The 21,154-nt window shown below is 39.3% G+C and overlaps 5 protein-coding genes across 5 annotated transcripts; 3 read left to right on the forward strand and 2 right to left on the reverse strand.

Moving 5' to 3' along the window:
• Nucleotides 1–3,185: 3,185 nt before the first annotated feature.
• Nucleotides 3,186–3,968, reverse strand: LOC133836747 (uncharacterized). The gene has a single exon (XM_062267336.1). The coding sequence runs from the start codon at nucleotides 3,966–3,968 to the stop codon at nucleotides 3,186–3,188; it is 783 nt and encodes a 260-aa protein (XP_062123320.1).
• A 7,920-nt stretch (nucleotides 3,969–11,888) lies between these two features.
• Nucleotides 11,889–12,662, reverse strand: LOC133836749 (uncharacterized). Its single transcript, XM_062267338.1, has one exon. The coding sequence runs from the start codon at nucleotides 12,660–12,662 to the stop codon at nucleotides 11,889–11,891; it is 774 nt and encodes a 257-aa protein (XP_062123322.1).
• A 924-nt stretch (nucleotides 12,663–13,586) lies between these two features.
• Nucleotides 13,587–14,360, forward strand: LOC133836750 (uncharacterized). Its single transcript, XM_062267339.1, has one exon. It carries the CDS (start codon nucleotides 13,587–13,589, stop codon nucleotides 14,358–14,360), a length of 774 nt encoding a protein of 257 aa, XP_062123323.1.
• A 906-nt stretch (nucleotides 14,361–15,266) lies between these two features.
• On the forward strand, nucleotides 15,267–15,920 carry LOC133836751 (uncharacterized). Its single transcript, XM_062267340.1, has one exon. The coding sequence runs from the start codon at nucleotides 15,267–15,269 to the stop codon at nucleotides 15,918–15,920; it is 654 nt and encodes a 217-aa protein (XP_062123324.1).
• Nucleotides 15,921–17,498: 1,578 nt separating this feature from the next.
• On the forward strand, nucleotides 17,499–18,281 carry LOC133836752 (uncharacterized). Its single transcript, XM_062267341.1, has one exon. The coding sequence runs from the start codon at nucleotides 17,499–17,501 to the stop codon at nucleotides 18,279–18,281; it is 783 nt and encodes a 260-aa protein (XP_062123325.1).
• The last annotated feature ends 2,873 nt before the right edge of the window (nucleotides 18,282–21,154 follow it).

A 21,154-nucleotide genomic window follows, 5' to 3' on the forward strand; every position in this document is an offset into this window, starting at 1 on the left:
AGTATACCATAAAAATACTATGTATAAAAACTTAGTAAAAACAGTGTGACCGAACTTCATTAAAGTTCTTCATATATGTACATGCAAATAAATATATAACTTATTCTAAAAATAACTGATTTCTTATATATTTTCGACTACTCATCAGCCCGCCCTCGTTCAAACAAATATCATAATAATCGTTTATTAAACTGCACATTTTTTTTAGTATTTATCGAAAATGCCAATTGTGCACAAACAAAACAACTGTTTAACAATTGCAATGAATTATTGATGGTATTTAGGAAATTAATCAAAGCATTATTTGGATTTGTGAGCTGGCGCAAGGTAAACAGCGAATATTAAATATTATTAAGAATGAACGGGAAAATATCAACAGCCACAAAGAGCAACAGAAACAAAACCGGCAAGAAATAATGCTATTTACATTGCTCAGCTGGCTAAGAAAATTATTTTTAATGTGCCTCGCAATGCCAAAGTAAAACAGAGAAACTTTTTTTTTGTTTCCTCCCAGTTGTAAACAACAATGCGCACTGTTGACAATTGTTTCAAGCGCGTTGAGCAGCTGGCCATGGTCCTTGTGCTTCCCAGTTCCTTCTCATCCCACTGTACCTCTTTTGGCCACTGTGTGTACTTTGACTTATTTAATGCTCGAGTAAACCTCTAAAAAGCCCCAACAGCAGCAAAAACAATGGCACAAAGTCATAGAAATACTTAGTAAATGGCAAATACGTGCACTTTTACTTGTTGCTCCGTCTCTTTCTATCATTTTGCCACTCGCTTTCTCGCTCTCTTCAGGCGAAAGGAAGCCCCATTGTTGTTGTCTGAGGAAAACCCTCAGCCAAATGCAGCTTAGTTTAGCTGCAGGTGATATTATTGGCCAAAGTTAAACAATTGTAAACAGTTACAAGTCACAAACAATTGCGATAGTTTTTAGTTTTCCAACTCGTTGCCTTCTCTTCTCTTCTCTACTCTACTCTTCACTATCAGCCACTCTTGTCCTGTAAACAAGTCGATGAGTGTTGCTAGATTTTAGGTTTTGTATATTGTTATTTAACCGATTTAACCAAGCGAAACATCTGGCAAAGCCACAAGCATGAAATATTTGTTTTGAGTTCATAACTGAATGGATTTATTAGTGCATAAATTACAAACAAAATTGACGTAGTAAAATTAATTACATATCAAGTAAACTGCGTATATCTAACGACACAATAGAGACGCTCAATACTTAATCATCTTAAGCTGCTGCACAATACGCAACCGAAGCTCACATCGGCTTATCATTCCAACAATGCGAGTATCTCTCTATTGAAAATTACAAATTTGATTACACTGTCCGTCGTATGTACAATGTAGTTACAACGCACAGCACACAGAGCACAGTTCTTTGTGCCACGTACATGCAGCTTTGTAACCGGCTCGACTGCAACAAAGCTCGACTGGAGGATGCAACAATGCAAAATGCACTCACACATGGGCTTGTGGACTTAAAAGTTTTCCCCCCCGAAAAATTTGTAAATGACAACCACGTTTGGCATGCAGACGACATCGACTACTCTTTCTCCACTCTACTATATGTTTTTTTTTTTGTGTTGGTTGCAACCAGCAACAACTTATTGTGGTTACAAATTGTGGCAAAAGCTATCAATGATATTATCAACGCACAGAGTGAACAGAAAACAGACAACAGACTTTTGGTCCGGCCGACCAACCAAGCGACTAACCAACAGACAGACGGACAGACAGACGGACAGAGCAACCATATGCAAGCTCAATTACATCCGGTTGCAGTTTCAATTTCAATTTGCCGTAACCAAAGTTGGGGTAGTGAAGAGGGAAGCATAAAGGCAGTCAGAGCACAATGCAGGAGCCGAGGAGGACAATTCATATGCCTGTGGCTGCTGCTTGGCATAATATTAATTTAAATTAGATAGATGCTGGCGAACAGCAATAGTAACAGCAACCGGGGCAACCGGGACTGTGACTGTGACTGCGACAGATGGTGTATCAATTTGCATGGAGGGTAACTAGCTTTTGGCCAAAGGCTTGCGGTGTAGGGCAATAATGGGCATAATGCTCATACGCTTCCATTCACCTGTGTGCTAATCATTTTACAATCGGTTTAGCGATCTCCTCCACTTCCACTCCACTTCTCCCCTCTCCACACTTTCCACAACGCGCAAATGGAGCATGAAATTTGCGAATTCAACAAATGCATAGAGTGGACAACGGACAAAGGACAAAGGACTTCGGAACCGGAAATTCCGACTAGCTTGGCTAATTAACCATAAAATGCAGTTAATAAGTTTTTCACCCAAAATTATTGTCGTTTGTTTGTGTTTTATGGCTGACTGAATTGTATTAATAAATATTGATCAAATGCAATTGCATGCACAAAACAATTTTTGGGAATTTTCACAACTGACAACTTTGCACATTTTTTTTCTTCCTTCAATTTTTTGCACGAATTAGCAAAACAAATTTTTGGCTTTTTGACAGGTCAGCGAAAAATGCGCTCGCTGGGGTTAAGCCAATTAATATGAGAATGTCACCACTCTCTTGCACTCACACACACACACTCGCTCACATACACACAGACATGGCGACCAAACAGATTTCCGTTTCCGTTGTGCATTAGTCGCTTCGTGCAACATTTTGCGGCGTGGAGTCGCCAACGTTGCCGCACATAAATTATAGCAAATTGTTTGCATTTAATTGCATGGTTTGCTTGCCACTTGCCACTACTGTTGTTGTTGTTGTTGTTGCAACTTACCCATACATATTTCACTTAAATATATGTTGAATTCAGTAAGGTAATCCGGACACACACACATACGAATGCAAGTAATCAGCATGTTTGTGGATTTGATGAAGTCCCGCTAATTAAGTGTTGCCTCCTCAGACCGTTTATCTTGCGACTCAGCTGTCGGTCAGACTGTTATCGAGTTGTGCAACATTGTTTTGTAGCAACATCCAGCAACATCCATTACTCAGCAAATATGACAACTGCTGACAGCTGTGCATATCCTTTGGACAGCTTACGACTTCCAGCCAAAGATAAGCGATATCTTTGGGCCCCAAAACAATCGCAAATCTCTGTAAAGTCTCTAGGCAAAGTGATTTAATGTTAAACACACACTTAAGTAATTGCTGCTGGGGTTTATTAAAGTTTACTGCATAATTTATGCCTTCACTTGACAATCGGCCATGTTCCACAACTCGGCCTGCATTACAAAGAAGTCAGTCAACTCAGTGAGACTCAAGCCGGACAGTAGATCATTGATAGCTGGCAGAGAATAGGTGGCAAACAAAGTGTTCACATAAGGCTGAATCTCCTCGGCGAACAACAGCGAGAAGGACTCGATAAAGTTGTTCACAAAGTTATTGGTAGCCACATCCAAATACTTGTCCCAGTTGTCGGCCTTAACGCCAGCCACAAAGTACTTCAGATCGAAGTCACTAATCTGCAATCCATTGGAGTTGTTTGCGCTCTGCGCAAAAGTATATCCGCCAACGAAGCGCCAATCAATCAGCTTCTTGTTGATGAGCACATTTTGGCGAATGGGCAACGGAAGACCGCCAACACTGAGATTACCCTCCAGCTCATAGGCACCCAAGATTTGCAGTTGTGGGAAGATGACATCGAAGTGGGCATGATTTGTGCTATCATTATAGCCACCGCTCAAGATCTGGAAGTTGTTCAAGCCGGAGATGCGAATGTTGCTCACATTACCCACAAGATTGGTATTTCCATTGCTGTAGTTGAAGGCTTGGAAATCGACGGTCAGTGGAGCCAGCACTGGCAAATTCCCTGCAGCATAGCCGCAAGGAATGATCTTCTGCCAGGCTTGCAGGAACATTTCCACCGCATCTGAGTAGCCTATCAAGGCGGTGTCATAAATTGAAGGGTAGGCACTTGTGGCAGCCACCAATACAGCCAGAATCAGTGAAAACTTGAACAACATTTTCCGTTTATTTCGTTGAAAGGTAGAAAGAACTCTATGAAAAATAGTTCACATGCCAAAGTCTTTTATAGCGACATTGTTATCTATGCAAGTTGATTGATCGCATTTGAATTGGTTGTTCGCATTAGGCGTTATCGTGAATCGCGCTACGATCTAATTATGTGACTCAACAAATGGCTTTTATTGTAGATTGTCTTCGGTGGGGTTCGCTGCAGTGATTCACAAGGCATTAATTTTATACTGTCTTTAATTTGTCGTTATGAAACGTCAAAGAAAAAGGATTAACTGATAAGAACTCGTGCGGTAGACACAAAAACAAAGTAATATTAAGTCTGTATAACTGATAATTAATCAGCCATCGAGGAGTTCCCTCTGCACTAAAGTGTGGCACTTAGTTTGAGTTGTTTGTGCCTGACGCATCGTGATCTGTCTGCCATAGAAAATCGGCGCTAATTGTGTTAAATGAAGCATTCACCATGCCACAATTATCGTCTCACATCTGCCCCATAAAATCGAAAGCAGCAGCAAAGTTCGCTCAATGGCGAAAGGCGCCGCATCTAATTGAGGCGCTCGTGCAATTTACACTTCGGCAAATCATCTTCATGCTATTTGTCTTCCAATCTATATATGTATGTGTATGTATATGGTATTGGCTCCCATCTGCCAATGGATACACCGTTTACGATATACGTAATCGGGGCAGCCGCATCAGCATGTAAATTGCATTACCTTTTTTGGCGAGGGTTCTCACTCTCATTCTCATTCTGCGAAGCCTGGAGCTTCGCAGCTTCAACTTGCGTAATGCAATAAACAGCTCGTAAATATTTTGATACCAATTTTCCAGCGTAATTGACTCAACGGTACTTTGAATGTCAAACAATAAATTCAATTACCAATACACATGCGTCTCCCACTTCTCCACACTCTCTCACACACAAACACACACACACACATGTCAGTATCGGTGATGCTTAACCCTACCGTGCACGTGCTACAGCTACAGCTATGGCTACAGCTATGGCTACGGCTGCGATATACCCCAAAAATCTCACAAGGAGCGGGCGCTGTAAAACCAAAGCAAGCGGAAAATCAACGCACAAGTCGATAAACATTTGTATGAACAGCAAAACGGCGGCGGCCCAAAACAAAACAGCCAGCAGAAAAAAGAAAGATAAGTTTGGTAGTTGCCCTTAACCCGTAAAACAATTTCATACAAAAACCAAATGATGCTCGGGTCAAAAGAGGGATGACGCTTATGTGCTGGCAATCATTTAAGGCGTCTCCCAAAAAAAACAGTAAGAAAGCTTCGACAGAGTGTGCTAGACTGTTCAATACCCGCTACTCGTTTTCAATAAAAGTCAAATACTACTTTAAATACCAAATGTGTACACCAAAAAACAATTATAAAATATATCTAACTAAATTCTCTTTTACATTACAAATTTATCATAGAATACAAAATATATAAGATCGACAGCCAATGCATTGAATAACCGCCATCTTCAACATAATTGGTTATATTCAATTATTTCTGAACTTAACTTATAAGCTTTTTGCATAGTTTTTAAAATATACCAAGTGTATATACCGAAAAAATAATTAAATATACCGAAATCTACTACTACATTCAAAATTAAACATAGAATTCATAACTTACAAGATTTACAGAAATCTAAATTTGGTATATTTATATACTATATACTACATTCAATATATACTATAGAATACAAAATATTCAAGATTAGCAACCATGCATTAAACCCCCCGTCACTTGGAGTCGGCTTTGGTCATATATAATTATTTCTTTAATATCCTCTAAGACTTTTACTTACATTTTATCGACTCGCTTTCTCTGCTTATTATATATGTACATTTCCAGTTGGCACAAAGTTATCATACCCTTTTACCGTCACGGTAGCGAGTATAAAAAGGACTCGAGTAGGGTATAAGCATGGGCATTAACCCCTTTACGAGATGCAAGCCTTTTAAGTAGTTTCCACCTGGTAGCAGAAATTAATCAAGTTTACTACTCAGCTAGATTTTATTGGAAAAATGCAGAAAATAGTAGTAAATGCTGCTAGTAAATAGTAATATCAATAAAATTAAATAGTTGTGGGTGAGTAGAAGAAGTGTGTAGAGAACCTTTGGCGGCTGCCTTATCTCTTATCTATTACACCCACAGAATGCTAAACAAGAAGAAAAAAGAAACTCATGCCAGTCGGCTGGGCCCCGCATTTATGGTGCACAAATTGAAATTTATAAGAATATTCTTGGTGTGTTAGACGCAAATAAAAACAAACACAACAACAACAGCAACAAAAGCTGAAGGAAACAACCCCGAAGCCTAAGACGAAGGCGAGAGCGAGGGCAACAAAAGCGGCAGCAACAGCAACAATGACAGTCAAACAATGCAAAATCAATTTAAATTTTCATCTCCCGCACACGAAGAAGTAAAAATGGGTGAGAAAATCAGTAAAGCAACCGCAATCTTTTACCAAATTGTTGTGCCGTGTGTTGGCTGAGTGTGTGTGCAAGGGTGTGTGTGTGTGTGTGTGTGTGTGAGAAGGGTGTCACTAGCGCAGCCGCCACGCAACTCAATCATAAGTAAATATTACACAGACACACGCACACACACACACACGCTTGCGAGGAAAATAAAAAATAAGGAAACAAGAGCAGGGGAAGGAGGTGCGCGCAAGGATCACAAGGAGCAGTCAGTGGCAAGCTTATTATGCCCTCGGGTAAAATATAAGCAGGCATGCAACAGAAGCAGCAGCATCAGAAGCGGCAGCAACAACAGCATCGGGTTGGCAGGCGAGACACGTTCTAATAGATTTCCAGCCTCTCGCCTTTTGACGACGTCGACGTTGGCAGCTCGTACAAGTTACACATGTTGCCTTTGTTTGGCTTCCTGTCACACACTCGCATACACACACTCACACTCTGGCACACGAGGCATTTGACATGACATTTGCTGGGCGCTGCCTCAATTTAAGACCGTAAATCCTTTATTCAATTTTTAGCCATGAACGCCTAAAAGTATGCAGCGCGATAAGCGCGTCACAAGCAAAGCCCAAGGATTTTCAAGAATAAATAAGCATTGATTAAGTAGCACAGCCCCAAAGGGCACATAAATCAGCCAGCAAGGGAGTTACAATCTCTACTATATACTACTATATATACATACCATTTTTTTGGTTGATATATCTATGCAAATCGTTGGCAATTGATTTGGCTCTGGCAAATATGAAAATTATGCCATTGGCTACAATAAAAATGAAGAAGAAAGCCGAAACGTAATGAATGGAAAAATTGGTGAGATGAACTGCAATTGACAGGCAAACGATGATACGCATTGATTGAATGAGAGAGAGAGAGAGAGACTACTCGCTGCGCCCAGAAGCCAACCGGAAGCTGGCTCACAACTAATTGGACATCCGTTTTCCGTGCTGCTGCGATTATCGGGTTCTGTCCTCCCCCCCCATCAGCGTCCGCCGTCCGCCACCCGACCAAACAAGGTAAGCTAAGTAAGTATTTCTATTTAACTGTTGTAAATTTGTGCCACGTTATTAACGCCACTTTGAGTGCACGGCACGACGCTGCGTGCGGCGCCAGGACGCCAGGAAGCGATGCTAAAAGGTCGTCCCCGGGCTCGAGCATAAAGTATAAAGACCCATGGATACAAATAAAAGCAATGGATTCATCTACTACTAGCTTCGTCTGCGTCTCCGGTTTTAGCTTCAGCTTCGGCTTTGGCCTAAGCTGTGCCAGCGCACTTCCATTTCCGCGCGCCCAACCTGGAGACGGGCACAAAAGGCAACGTGCAATTGTCGGTGTCGTTGGCTTTATTTAATTGAAGTCAATTACACAGCTGGATATGCCAGCAACGCGCCAGTCCGAATCCCAGTCATCATCATCTGACTGGGCAGACAGCTTAGACAGCGCTTGAAAGCGGAGACGGAGCCAGAGCCAGAGCCGGAGCCAGCTGGTTGCCTCATTAGATCAATAATGCCGATGTCAATAGCGACATTGATGTCTGCACGCTCAACGTCCAGTTAGTTAATAAACGTTGCCCGTGGCGATGAAAATGGTCTCAGATTTTGTCATTTACTTTATAGTACAATGTCAAATCGCACAAATCGCATGTGTTAAACTTTTAAGTGCCTGAGCACTGCTGGGGCTTTAAGCCGCTTAGCCCCAAGGCTTATGCCGTGATGACAACAAAAGACTTGGCCAAGATCAATGGGCTTTACAGAGACACAGAGAGAGAGAGGAAGAGACACACATAGAGAGTCAAAAGTTTCGCACAAAAACCACTTCAAAAGCAGCTGCCTTTCAAGTGGTGTACGCTGATTGTTTGCCACCTGATTTCAACGTAGTCTAACAACTATACTATATACAATTTGGCATTCATTAACAGCACACTGAGGATTGAGAGACACTTATAGGGTAACCCAGGGCACCCGTAGCCCATATTCTATTCTGCAAAACATTCCCCCTTGACCCGATTGCCCGCATGCAAGCGCCTTTTGTAATCAAACTCAAGCAAAAACTTAAGCTAAATTAAGTTTTGATAATTCCTAATAATCCATTCAAGTAAGTTTTCCAAAAATGTTTGCTCACTTCTCTGTCGATTCAGGTGACGAACACCAAAGTACGTCCATCTGCTACTTATAGAGAGAGAGAAGAACTGTTTGTCCATGGCCTTGCCTTGGTCTCTTCTCAGCTCTGAGCTGCGCTGCTCTTCAGCTTTTGTGGTTTACCATCTCGTGAAAGGTGCCGGGGGGTATCAGCTTTTGTTGTTTGTCCCACTGCAAATTGAATTTGAAAATTTTCCTAGATTTAAAATGTCAGATAGCGGGCGACTTATTAGAACGGGATATACAACAACAACAACAACAACATCAACAACAGTTCCACACAAATGCAGCTTAATTTACGGAATACTCAAAACTTTTGTGGTGCGTCAGCCAAACACTGCAACAAACTTGCATAAAAATGTAAATCAACTTAGAAATATTTTGTTATTTTAAACATTTTATCACAAATACCTTTTTAACATTTTTCAGCTAGTACATTCCACAAATATCTAAAATTTGTTTCACTACCATTGTGGGCATTATATCGTCTGAATTTAAAAATTAAAAATACAGAATATTTAACATGCATTCTTTAAAAATAAAAATAAAATATTATTTTAATCTGAATTAAAATTATATTTTCAAAGAAAAATGTTAAGTAACTATAATAATAAACTCTCAAGCCGTAAAATATTTTAGGAATAATATTCCATTGTGTATTTAGACACAATACAATAATAATAATGTATTTGTATGTAATAAAGAGTCTTACCCATTTAATTGATAATTGCACATTATGTTTTTACCAGACAAATATAAAAGTTAGAAACAAAATAAAGTTGTAGTGAAAAAAGTCAAATCTAAAACACAAATTTTCCTTTTGCCTTTTACTTTTTCTTGAAAATCCATACAATTTTTTTTTTTATCGATATGTTTATCACAACAAGCAAATAATACTAAAAATAAACGCTCTACTTATAAGGCAGCGATGACGCTCTACAAAACTTTTGCTAAAGTTAGAAAATCAAAATTAGGCCAACAACATTTACACTTTGAGCGCAACTTTGATGCGTAGCATTTCTCGCCGTGTAATGGCTTTGAAAAACTTTGAGCGCAAACTATTGTTGAAAAGTTTTCAATTGAGAATATTAATTTAGTCAATACATGTGGGCGAAATGCGCAAAGACGAAAGTGGCAGCCGCAACAAAACCCAAACAAACGTTAAAAGTTTTGCGGTAACACAACGGAAATCCAAAGAGGCCAAAACCCCAGCCGGAGTGCTTTACTCGCTCTGCTTCAGGTAAAGGAAGAGTGGAGAGCGGAGAGTGGAGAGTTGAGAACGGAGAACGGAGAGTTGGTAGCCGGTAGTTGGTAGTTGGTAGTCGGTAGTCGTTGGTTGGTAGCTGGGGGGCTTAAAGCGACAACGCGCCGGCATAATGTGGTTTTTGTGGCGCAATTTCTATTAGGCGAATTGTTGTTGCATGTATAATCAAGAGCTTTGCTGCCGCGCTTGTGCCACACACACACACACACCCCCAACCCGCCTGCGCTTGACCCCAGCGTGTCCTGCCAAACACACACACACACAGAGAGAGACAGAAACACATACATATATACCTTGGCCCAATTAGCATTGTATCTAACGCAATTGGCTGTGGGCCATGCTTTGTTGTGGTCACATTCCACAGAGTGGCATCAAGTACCTGGGCCCCACAAATTAAGGCAGACTCTCACAGACACACACACTCTCACCGACACACACACACTATTGCTGTTGTTTAAGCATAAAAATAATTCGGTCAGTTGTCACTTTGATGTGCCCAAAAATGTTGGCAACGCTTGTTTAGCCGCGAGCGCACTTACAACTCCGCTTCGCTTCCCATTCCCTTCCCTTCCCTTTCCCTTATCCTCATTGCCATGCCTCTTCTTATTATGTATGTATGGATGTGTATATTTGTCTGTCTGTGTATGTGTGTGTATATACATAAGAGAGTTCTTCTTCCTGCAGGGGAATTAGCATACAGACTGCAGTCGCTCCCCAGATCCTGTGCGTCCGGCCAACTCATGTTACGTACATCATCAACGACCCCGGGGGGCAGCAGCAGCAGCAGCTGTTGTGCCTCCCCTGCTTCAGCTTTACCTGCTGCCTGCCGCCTGCTGCCTGCCGCCTGCTGCCACGCGTAGCCACCTTTAGATTTGTGTCCGAAAAATGTTTTTGCTGGCATTTGCATGGAAAACCGAACGGCAAACGTCATCATGGTCATCGTCGTCGTCGTCGTCGTCGTCGTCGTTGTAGTCGTCGAGCTGAGTGCTGTACTACATTCAAAGTCCATTCAATCACACACGCATATCCCCGCCCTGACCTCCGCCCCTTCTCTATACTGCACAAATGCAGACGGAGGAGGAGTAGAGGCAAACCTGATACCTGACTGGTCGGCAGGCAACCAACCAACCATCCTTGATGTGGACGTCTTTGCCCAGCGGTAACAACTGTCCGTTGCAGAAGCCTCTGTTGCTTTGTTTCAACTGAAACGTATGTGTCTGTGTCGATTGTGATACGTGTGTGTAAGTCTCTATATGTGTGTGTGGGTGTAGTGACGCAGCTTGTTTCCGGCACGGCACCAAAACAACACGACTAAGGAAAGTAAAATGGCGCCTGCAGTGAATTGAACTTTTGCATTTTAAGCGAAATGTTCAAACAAAGCAGAGCAGAGCAAAGCAAAGCAAAGAACAAGAGAATAAGTCTCAACAATAGCTTCACATGTAGTCCTCGTAATACTCTCTTTCTCTCTCGCGCGCTGAAAGAACCCAAATGAAAATGGCCGAAACAATAGCAGCCAAAAATAATGCAACGTCAAAAAAAAAATGCATTTTCATTGCCAAAATACCAGAGCGTACCTGGTTTTCAACCTTCAACCAATCACAGAAATAAAATGGAATTGTTGTGCGTAAGAGTTTTGCCAACTAACAAGACGCATTAGCCTGCAGTATTATATTTAATTTTAAGGCACAACAATAGCAGTACTTTAATCAAAATAGGATTACCTCACAGCAAAACAACCAGCTTTATCAGATCATTATCTGTTGCGCAAAAGGCAATCAAAATAAATTACTGCAACTATTTCATTCAATAAAAATAATTTGTTAACATTGTGTAGCTGACAGAAAGCAATAAAAATACACAAAATAAATACTATCAATCAAAATTGATTCCACCTTAAACGACAAGGCATGCAAACTACTCAATAGAAAACATATTAATATCTTACCCATAAAAATAAATAATAAAGCACATCTATCAATTAAATGCTCATTGAATTTATTATATCGTTTTTTTCGCTTAAGCCTGAACACTGCAATCAGCATTGTTCCAAATATCTGCCTGAGCAACAAAGTAGTTGGTCAGCTGAGTGAGGTCCAATTCAGAGATCAAGTCATTGATCGAGGGCAACACAAACATGCCGAAGAGAGTGTTCACATAAGGCTGGATCTCCTCGGTGAACAGCATAGAGAAGGATTCGATGAAGTTGTTCACAAAGTTATTGGCAGCCACATCCAAGTATTTGTCCCAATGGTCGGACTGAACATCAGCAACAAAGTATTTCAGATCGAAGTCACTAATACGCAGTCCATTGGAATTACTCTCAGCAAATGTATACTCGCCAACAAAACGCCAATCAATCAGCTTCTTATTGAGGAGCACATTTTGGCGAATGGGCAAAGGAAGACCGCCAACACCGAAAGTACCCTCTAGCTCATAGGCACCCAAGATTTGCAGTTGTGGGAAGATGACATCAAAGTGGGCACGCAGAGTGCTGTTATCATAGCCACCGCTCAGGATCTGGAAATTGTTCAGACCAGAGATGCGAATGTTGCTCACATTACCCACAAGGTTGGTGTTTCCGTTGCTGTAGTTGAAGGCATAGAAATCAATGTTCAATGGAGCCAACACTGGCAAATTCTCTGCAGCAAAGCCGCAAGGAATGATCTTCTGCCAGGCTTGCAGGAACATGCCCACCGCATCAGAGTAGCCAATCATGCTGTTGTCCTGGGTCACAGGTGTGGCACTGGCAGCAGCCACCAGGAGAACTAGAAGAAAAGACTTTGCTATCATTTTGCTTGGTTAATGGTAGAAAGAACTGTGTGAAGAGCTGTTCGCACGCTTTGTCTTTTATAGCAAAAACGTTATCTAGAAATTATGAATAGCGAGCATTGATCGATCGTGGTAAAATTGGTCGTTTGATTCTTATCGCAAGCGATCGATGTGCATTTTACATATGAGTCAAGCGGATTTACTCAAAATGATTTTGACTTAAACGGCGCTTTAATTATGATTCATCGGCAGCATGCAATTTTGATTTATTCGACAGGGGACTTTTTATAATTTATGAAAATTAATTTTTTCTTGGAAAATTATAATCGCTGCAAAAAAAATAAATAAATACCAAAATTTGAATTCTCGGAAAAGGTGGCATGTTCGTCCTTTTAGCTCAGAACATAATACTTTAGGATAGAATCATTTGTTTTCACTTAAATTAACATTTACTGTTCTTGCAGTACTCTGTAAAATAAAATCATTTTAAGCCGTGTAATTCAGACATCTTTTCTTCTGTTCTACAATAAATATGCTGATAGCTAGAATTTTCCATGCTTACTTTGAAATTGGTAGCATTTAATTTCCAATCGCAATCATGCTATTTCACCTTATACGTTGTTTGTAGTCTATGTATGAAAGAAAAAACTTACAACTTACATTGAAATCATTTTGAATGCATTTTGAACGCATTCTGAAGGCAGTAAACATTTATTGTCTTTTAAAATCTACGTACGACTTTTCAATTCTTACAATTCTTGATTACTCTATTCAATGGTATAATATCTAACCGATGCCTAAATGTCAAGCAAACCAATAGAATGAAATTTCCATCAAACAAAGCGCCATGCATAGAGACCATAGATAACGTTTCCGCTATAAAAGACAAGGCATGAAAACAATTCTTCACAGTATTCTTTCTGCGTTCAACAAAGCACAATAAAAATGATAGCAAAGTCTTTTCTTCTAGTTCTCCTGGTGGCTGCTGCCTGTGCCACACCTGTGACCCAGGACAACAGCATGATCGGCTACTCTGATGCGGTGGGAATGTTCCTGCAAGCCTGGCAGAAGATCATTCCTTGCGGCTTTGCTGCAGAGAACCTGCCTGTGTTGGCTCCATTCACTGTCGACTTCCAAGCCTTCAACTACAGCAACGGAAACACCAACCTAGTGGGTAATGTGAGCAACATTCGCATCTCTGGTCTGAACAATTTCCAGATCCTGAGCGGTGGCTATGATAACAGCACTCTGCGTGCCCACTTTGATGTCATCTTCCCACAACTGCAAATCTTGGGTGCCTATGAGCTAGAGGGTACTTTCGGTGTTGGCGGTCTTCCTTTGCCCGTTCGCCAAAATGTGCTCATCAACAAGATGCTGATTGATTGGCGTTTTGTTGGCGAGTATACATTTGCTGAGAGTAATTCCAATGGACTGCGTATTAGTGACTACGATCTGAAATACTTTGTTGCTGATGTTCAGTCCGACCATTGGGACAATTACTTGGATGTGGCTGCCAATAACTTTGTGAACAACTTCATCGAATCATTTTCTATGCTGTTCACCGAGGAGATCCAGCCTTATGTGAACACTCTCTTTGGCATGTTTGTGTTGCCCACGATCAATGACTTGATCTCCGAACTGGACCTCACTCAGCTGACCAATTACTTTGTTATGCAAGCTGAGATGTGGAACAACGCCGGCTGCGCTGTTCAGGCCTAAGAGCACTAAAACCATGTTGCTTATTTACAACATAAATATCAATTGCAATTAATAAAACAATAAGTTTTTCTTTCCCATTATTTAACATACTTTTTGAACGAATGGGTTATTGAAAAAAATATGTTGCATACTTTCGAGCTGATAAAAATAAGTATACGACATGGAAGCATCGCGAGCTTTAAATACTTAAAGTTAGGCAAGCAGTGCAATTTGCTCTCAGCAATAAACTGCTTGCACTACTTAATAATTGGCGACTTGTTCGTGTTCAATGTATTCGGTAACATCTTGTTTTTTTTTTAAATGAAAGTCTTATTGCTTATATTGATTTTAAATGAATTTATCTAAAATTAACTTAACAGCGAAATGTGAATATACTATAGAATAAAGAAATGAAAGTAATAAAAATACCTAAAAAACAATAAAGAACTTCAAGCAGTTAAATAATGTTTCTAATACATATGTATTAGAAATTGATAAGATCGTACATATTGTATTATTAGGTATGCATATTCCGAGTTGTTCACAGGGCCACGGTTATTGCATTTAATTATAAGCTTGTACAACAAGACTTTAAGTAAACAAATTCCTGTAATCGATAAAACAAAGCGAATACATAGTAATCAATCAAAGATATGTTTTATCAGTAAAGTGGTGAAAATTATAGTTATAAAGGGGACACAATTTAACACTTATTCCATAGTGCTTTCTACCGTTTAGTAATCAACATGATTCGAAGAATTTTTGTATTTGTATTTCCTAGTGGCCATTGCCAATGCATCGCGTTCAACTCAAAAGACTAAACCCTTGCCTACGACTCTGAAGACAAATTTCTCATCTCTTGCTTTTAACGCAACTGCAGCCAACTATGGTGATGCCATCTCCCAGTTTCTGCAGGCCTGGAAGCAGATGATACCCTGTGGCTATGCCGAAGACAATATTCCAGTCTTGGCCCCGTTAACTCACGATTTTTCCAGCTTCAATTTCTCCAAAGGCGAGACCAGCTTTGTTGGCAATTCTAGCAACATCCGCATCTCTGGTCTAAACAACTTTATTGTCCTCAGTGGATCCTTCAACGTCAACACTCAGAAAGCCAAATTTGATATCCTCTTCCCAGAGATCCAGATCTTGGGCTCCTTTGCCGTGGAGGGTGTCATGAGCATGCTTGGATTTGCCTTCCCCGTTCGCGAAGTCAGTTTGCTGAATGAGAGATTCCAGCAATTGCGATTCGTTGGCGAATACACCTTCGGTCAGAGTCTTATCAATCCCACTGGACTACGCATTAGCGATTTCCATCTGCAATTCTATTTGGCTGATGTGAAAATCGATAACTGGGATATTTTGTGGAACATTTCACTCAACGAATTGTCTAATACTTGGGCTAGACAGATAATTAGCCTTGCAACTAAACTAGTTCAACCTAATGTAGATATGTTGTTATCCCTCGATGTGATTCCTATTATCAATGATATGCTCTCCGCTGTGAACCTTGATCAGCTGTCGCAATTTTTGGTCAATTCTGCCAACAGGTGGAACAGTGCCAACTGTCCAGTTCAGGCATAAAGGCTTTGAAAAATTTAATAAATAAGAAGATTAATTAGCACAAATGTTCTATTTTCGTTTATTTTACCACCAGAAATCGTTTTTTTAATAATTTTTAAATTTTAAAATTTTTTACGATAAAAAAAAGTAAATTTTAATGTACAATCAAAGTGAGCATATCTAATTGTTAACAAAATAAACATACGAGCAGTACGTATACTGAACGCGAATTACTCACTGTTATGCAAGCAGTGCATATATAAGATATTTGCACACTGCTTGCAATTTATGATAGATTTACACTGCTTGCTCAGCCTATTTGTGTATGTGCAGACACATGTATCAGTATTAGCTGGAATCAAGTATTACACAATCTGTCTCATATTCGATTTCTCAATAACTAACATTTTAATAAAAATAAAAAATATACATGTGTTATCAAGTACATTTCTTTACAATTTTGATTTAAAAACGAATTAAATTTATATATATTTTATCATATCATATTTAGAATTCAAGCACTATACAAGTTCACTTGTAATCTCTCTTTACCCGAAAGAATTAATGCACTCGCCACGTAATTTGTAGACAACTTTATCATACCAATCAAAAAATTAATATAAAGACCGCTGACACTTATAAGTTGTTACAGTCGCATGTTTGATGTAGTACTCAGCAGAAACAAACTAGTCGAAATAATCTTATTTATGTATATCATTGTTTTTGATAAACACAACACAACAGGTTTAAACGGCGATCAATTTAAATGCTAGTAGTAATTACTTGGAAAGGGTTATTTCTAGAAACCAAAAGCAAACATAAATTCGACGCTCGACAATGTTATTTCTACGAAAATACAACAACAAATACACATAGTACAATATCAAATAAAGACTAAAATACATATTAACCCATGATTGTCCAAAACTGTCCAGAATTTCCCAATCAATATGAAAGTATTAGAATTGGAAATTAGCAATATTATATATAAAATATATTCTAGAAAATAATAAACGTATACACATATTTTATTTGCATTTTATGGAAAGAATTTTCAACAAGTTCTTGGAAATGGTGAAAAGCTGAAAGTCAATAAAAACTAAGTTTGGTGAAAATGACACTGACAAAATAATTTCCAGGAAAATAACAACAATATGTAAACGACTTCAAAGAGTACTCAAATATGCGAAGCCACATGACAACCCAAGGGAATTTACAATTTTCCCCATTAACATAAAAGTCTTAAAAGTGTCTTTTTAATGAACCCCTCGACAGTTCATAGTTTACATTACTCTAGAGTATACCTGTAATGACTACTAAGTTACATGTTAATCTTATAAATATATTTTAGATAATATTATTTACATGTGACGAAAAGTAATGTTGTTTATGTTCTTCTTCCCATTTGTCTGCAAATTCCCACATTGACCGCATGCCTCTGACTCATTTAATTGTAAGCTTGTGCCAATACGACTTTGCGCCAAAATGAATTGAAATATAATCAATCAAAGGCACCTTCAATTGATAAAAATTTAGCTATAAAAGGGAAACCTTTCTTGGGCAACTTCACAAAGTTCTTTCTACCACTTAACGATCAACATGATTGGAAAAGTTTTTCTGCTTGCCCTCCTGGTGGCCTTCGCCAGTGCCTCACCTCTGGCTCTAGACTCGACAACCACCGACAACTATGGCGTTGCCATCTCCCAGTTTTTGGCCGCCTGGAAGCAGATGATTCCCTGCGGTTACGCTGCCGGCAACATTCCAGTCATGTCCCCACTGACCAACGACTTCACCGCCTTCAACTTCAGCAGAGGAGAAACCAACCTTGTGGGCAACGTGAGCAACATTCGCATCTCGGGCCTCGACGACTTCATTATTCTGAGCGGATCCTTCAACACCACTACCCAGAAGGCCAAATTCGATGTACTGTACCCAGAGATCCAGATCTTGGGCTCCTATGCCCTCGAGGGTGCCATGAGCTTGCTTGGTTTTGCTTTCCCCGTGCGTGACGTCAGCCTGATCAACGAGCGTTTCCAGCAATTGCGGTTTGTTGGTGAATACACCTTTGGCCAGAGCCTCACCAATTCCAGTGGACTGCGCATTAGCGAATACCATCTGCAATTCTATTTGGCCGATGTGAAAATCGACAACTGGGACTTGTTGATGAACATTGCTGCCAACGATTATGCCAACTCTTGGTCTAGCCAGATAATTGATCTCGCCGTCAAACTGGTTCAAAAGTATGTTGATGAGCTGTTGGCCATCGATGTGATTCCCAGTGTGGACGACTTACTTGCCAACGTCAGCATGGCTGAGCTGTCGCAGTTTTTGGTCAACACTGCCGCCAAGTGGAACAGTGTCGACTGCCAAGTGCAGGCCTAAGAAAATGGCTCGAAACTTTAAATAAATGTGTATAGAGAAGCAAATGTTTAAAGAGTTGGTTTACTAATGGATCATTGTTACACATAATTAATCGCGCATGAAATTTAGTCCGAAACATAAAACATCTCTATATCAAAGTATTCAAAGTGCTCCTCGACAGGGGCAATGGCAAAAGAGTTTCATTCGTTTTTGGCAGCTGTCTCTGTTGCTGTTGTTTTTGTAATCCGCTTAAGTAACTCAACGGCAACGGAAACCGGAAATGAAAACCATACAGTGTGTATGAAGGCGTGGTGAGTAAGTATGAGTATGGAAGGCGTGGAAGGCCCGGACTCCGGTCCGGCTGGGCAGACGAACAACTTCCGTTTGTTGTAGCCACACACACAGCCAAGCGAGCTGCTTGCCAGCGAATTTATCGCAACGAAGAGAGAGAAAGAGGAGACTCCCAAGTTGCAGGCACATGCTTGTCGTTGTCCTGGTCGCACCCCTTTTGCAGGTGCTGTGTACAGGACAAAAAAAACATAAAGGGGGAAGAAGGAAGCACGGCTCTTAAGCTGCACCGGAAATGAAGAATTGTTGCTCGAGTCCCTGTGACAATTTCAGTGGTCGCTGTCTGACAACAGCCAAGACACGGGCGCCCGCCATGAATGAACCAAAATGTTACGTGCTTCTTCTGTCTGTCGTTACTGTTGTTGTTGTTGGTGTTGTTGTTGGAGTCAGATTTAAGTGCTCATAATGGCGCGGGCTAAACAAACAACAAACAGCAAATGGCTTTTTCGTATTGCGGTTTTCCGTCCTTGGCTTTACACAGCCAACAGACAGCAGCCAGCAGCCAACAGCCAACAGCAGATGACGGGTTCATCATGCAGTCAGCAGCTCCTTTTGCCGCCGGTCTACTTCCGTTCCACAGTCTTAACCACAAGGCCGCTTTTCAGGTCCATTGTGCATTAATAAATTATTGTGTAATGTGAAGTGCATAAATTATATCAGCGCAGATACCAGGAGTTATAAATCTGCCCGCATACCATTTACCAACATTTTTGGGGGCAATTCACTTTACTTTTTAATGGGTCAATTTGAATTGTTGGCCAAAGCATATTCCCCTTGAACAACAACAGTCTATGAACATTCCATTCATTTATAATGTCTGCGCTTTGTTCAAGGATTCAATTAATCAACGCTTTTAATGCAGATTAAATCCTTTTTAGACTGCCTAACCCGCATGCTAATACTACTACTATATATATAGTAAATGCTGCAATTTTCATTTATTTATTTATCCAGCTTGAATTTCTTTTTTGCGCATTAGTTTTTTTTTTCATCTTGTTCACAATTAGCAAAAGTTTTACATACAAATCCGCACACATAATAATCGCACAGTATTTAGTGTTGAGTGTGCGTGTGAGTGTTTGTTATTCATTCCATTCATATGGTTTATCCCACACTTTCCTATTTTTTGTCTCGCAATAATACCTCTGAGTGTTTATTTGTTTGTTTATTATTATTATTATTACTGTTTTTTTACATTCATTCACATATTTATAACTACAAATTATGCAAACAAAATGCAAATTGTTTTCTCAATTTGCAAACATTGTGTGTCATTGGATCTGTCATAAATATTTCATAATCGATTAATTCTTCTAAAAGGTCGCTCCAACAAGGATGACGAATTTAAATCAAATTTCAATATAGACCCGTGTGAACCGAGTTCAGTTTTTCTATTTTATTTGATAAACTTAAAGTGATTGCAAATTAAATTACAATTTAATCAAATGAAGAATTGTAGAATTGTACAACACACGATTGTTAAAAAGGTTCTATCGTTGGCAAAATAATACCTAGCATTTTCATTTTTCACACATTTCTCTGGCTAAAGCTTTTTATTTTGTTGGTTGGGTATGGCAGATACGACTTTTATATTGGACGTATCGACATCATCATACAATAACTTTTGCTTCATGGCAGCTAACAATGAATTAGTTGAGTTTATTCGCTCATTACTCGTATCGATATCTAGTATACACAATATAATAACATATACAAAAACAACATTCAATGTTTTCACGTTTTCGTTTATGGGATCATAGGGATTATACATATATGTATGTATATATTCGACAATATTCACACGGATTCATTTGAATGCAGGTAGGCATCAATTTCATAGTTTTTGTTTCATTCACTTAGAGGACTAAAACTTAATCGTTCATATGACGCGTGGGTTAGTTTAGTTTTTTCTGTTTCATTTCTTTTTTATAATCAACCATTTCTGGATTTCATAATGTACACATGTATGTATGTATATTTATGTAAATATGTATGTATATTTATGTATGCATGTAAATAGCGTTAGTTGGTTAATTATGTATGTATGTATTTGATTTCTTCATTTTCTTTTAGCATTAATGATACAACGTGGGGCTTCAGATGGGGCTAGGTAATAGCTCATATAATACTCACAAATATTTCTATGCACGAATTGTATTTTACGAGTACTATGTTGAGTTCGTATTTAATAGTAGTACTACTCTATACTAGTATAATACATTAAACATCAACATTTATCAAATTGAATGCATTTTGGTACCAGACACAAATGTACTTAAAAAATACAATTAATTTTCTAACTTTGTGCATATCTTCTATGTTTGTTATCCATATAAAATGTATTACAAAAATGTTTATTTTTTGTTTTTGTTTTATAAATAATTGTGTGACAAATTCTCGATAAGCTGGTTTAGTGGGACATTCATTTCAGTTAAATATAATAATATAATATATATATTTTATTTAATTATTTATTTATTGTTAGACATACATACATAAATGCTTTATATTTGCGCTAAATATGCTTGGTACATATGTATACATAT

The sequence above is a fragment of the Drosophila sulfurigaster genome, chromosome 2R (assembly GCF_023558435.1).
Source record: "Drosophila sulfurigaster albostrigata strain 15112-1811.04 chromosome 2R, ASM2355843v2, whole genome shotgun sequence".
NCBI lineage: Eukaryota > Metazoa > Arthropoda > Insecta > Diptera > Drosophilidae > Drosophila > Drosophila sulfurigaster.

Excerpts from the sequence above, each read along its gene's own strand:
- LOC133836747 (XM_062267336.1), bottom strand. The coding sequence starts at position 3,968 with ATGTTGTTCAAGTTTTCACTGATTCTGGCTGTATTGGTGGCTGCCACA.
- LOC133836749 (XM_062267338.1), bottom strand. The coding sequence starts at position 12,662 with ATGATAGCAAAGTCTTTTCTTCTAGTTCTCCTGGTGGCTGCTGCCAGT.
- LOC133836750 (XM_062267339.1), top strand. The coding sequence starts at position 13,587 with ATGATAGCAAAGTCTTTTCTTCTAGTTCTCCTGGTGGCTGCTGCCTGT.
- LOC133836751 (XM_062267340.1), top strand. The coding sequence starts at position 15,267 with ATGATACCCTGTGGCTATGCCGAAGACAATATTCCAGTCTTGGCCCCG.
- LOC133836752 (XM_062267341.1), top strand. The coding sequence starts at position 17,499 with ATGATTGGAAAAGTTTTTCTGCTTGCCCTCCTGGTGGCCTTCGCCAGT.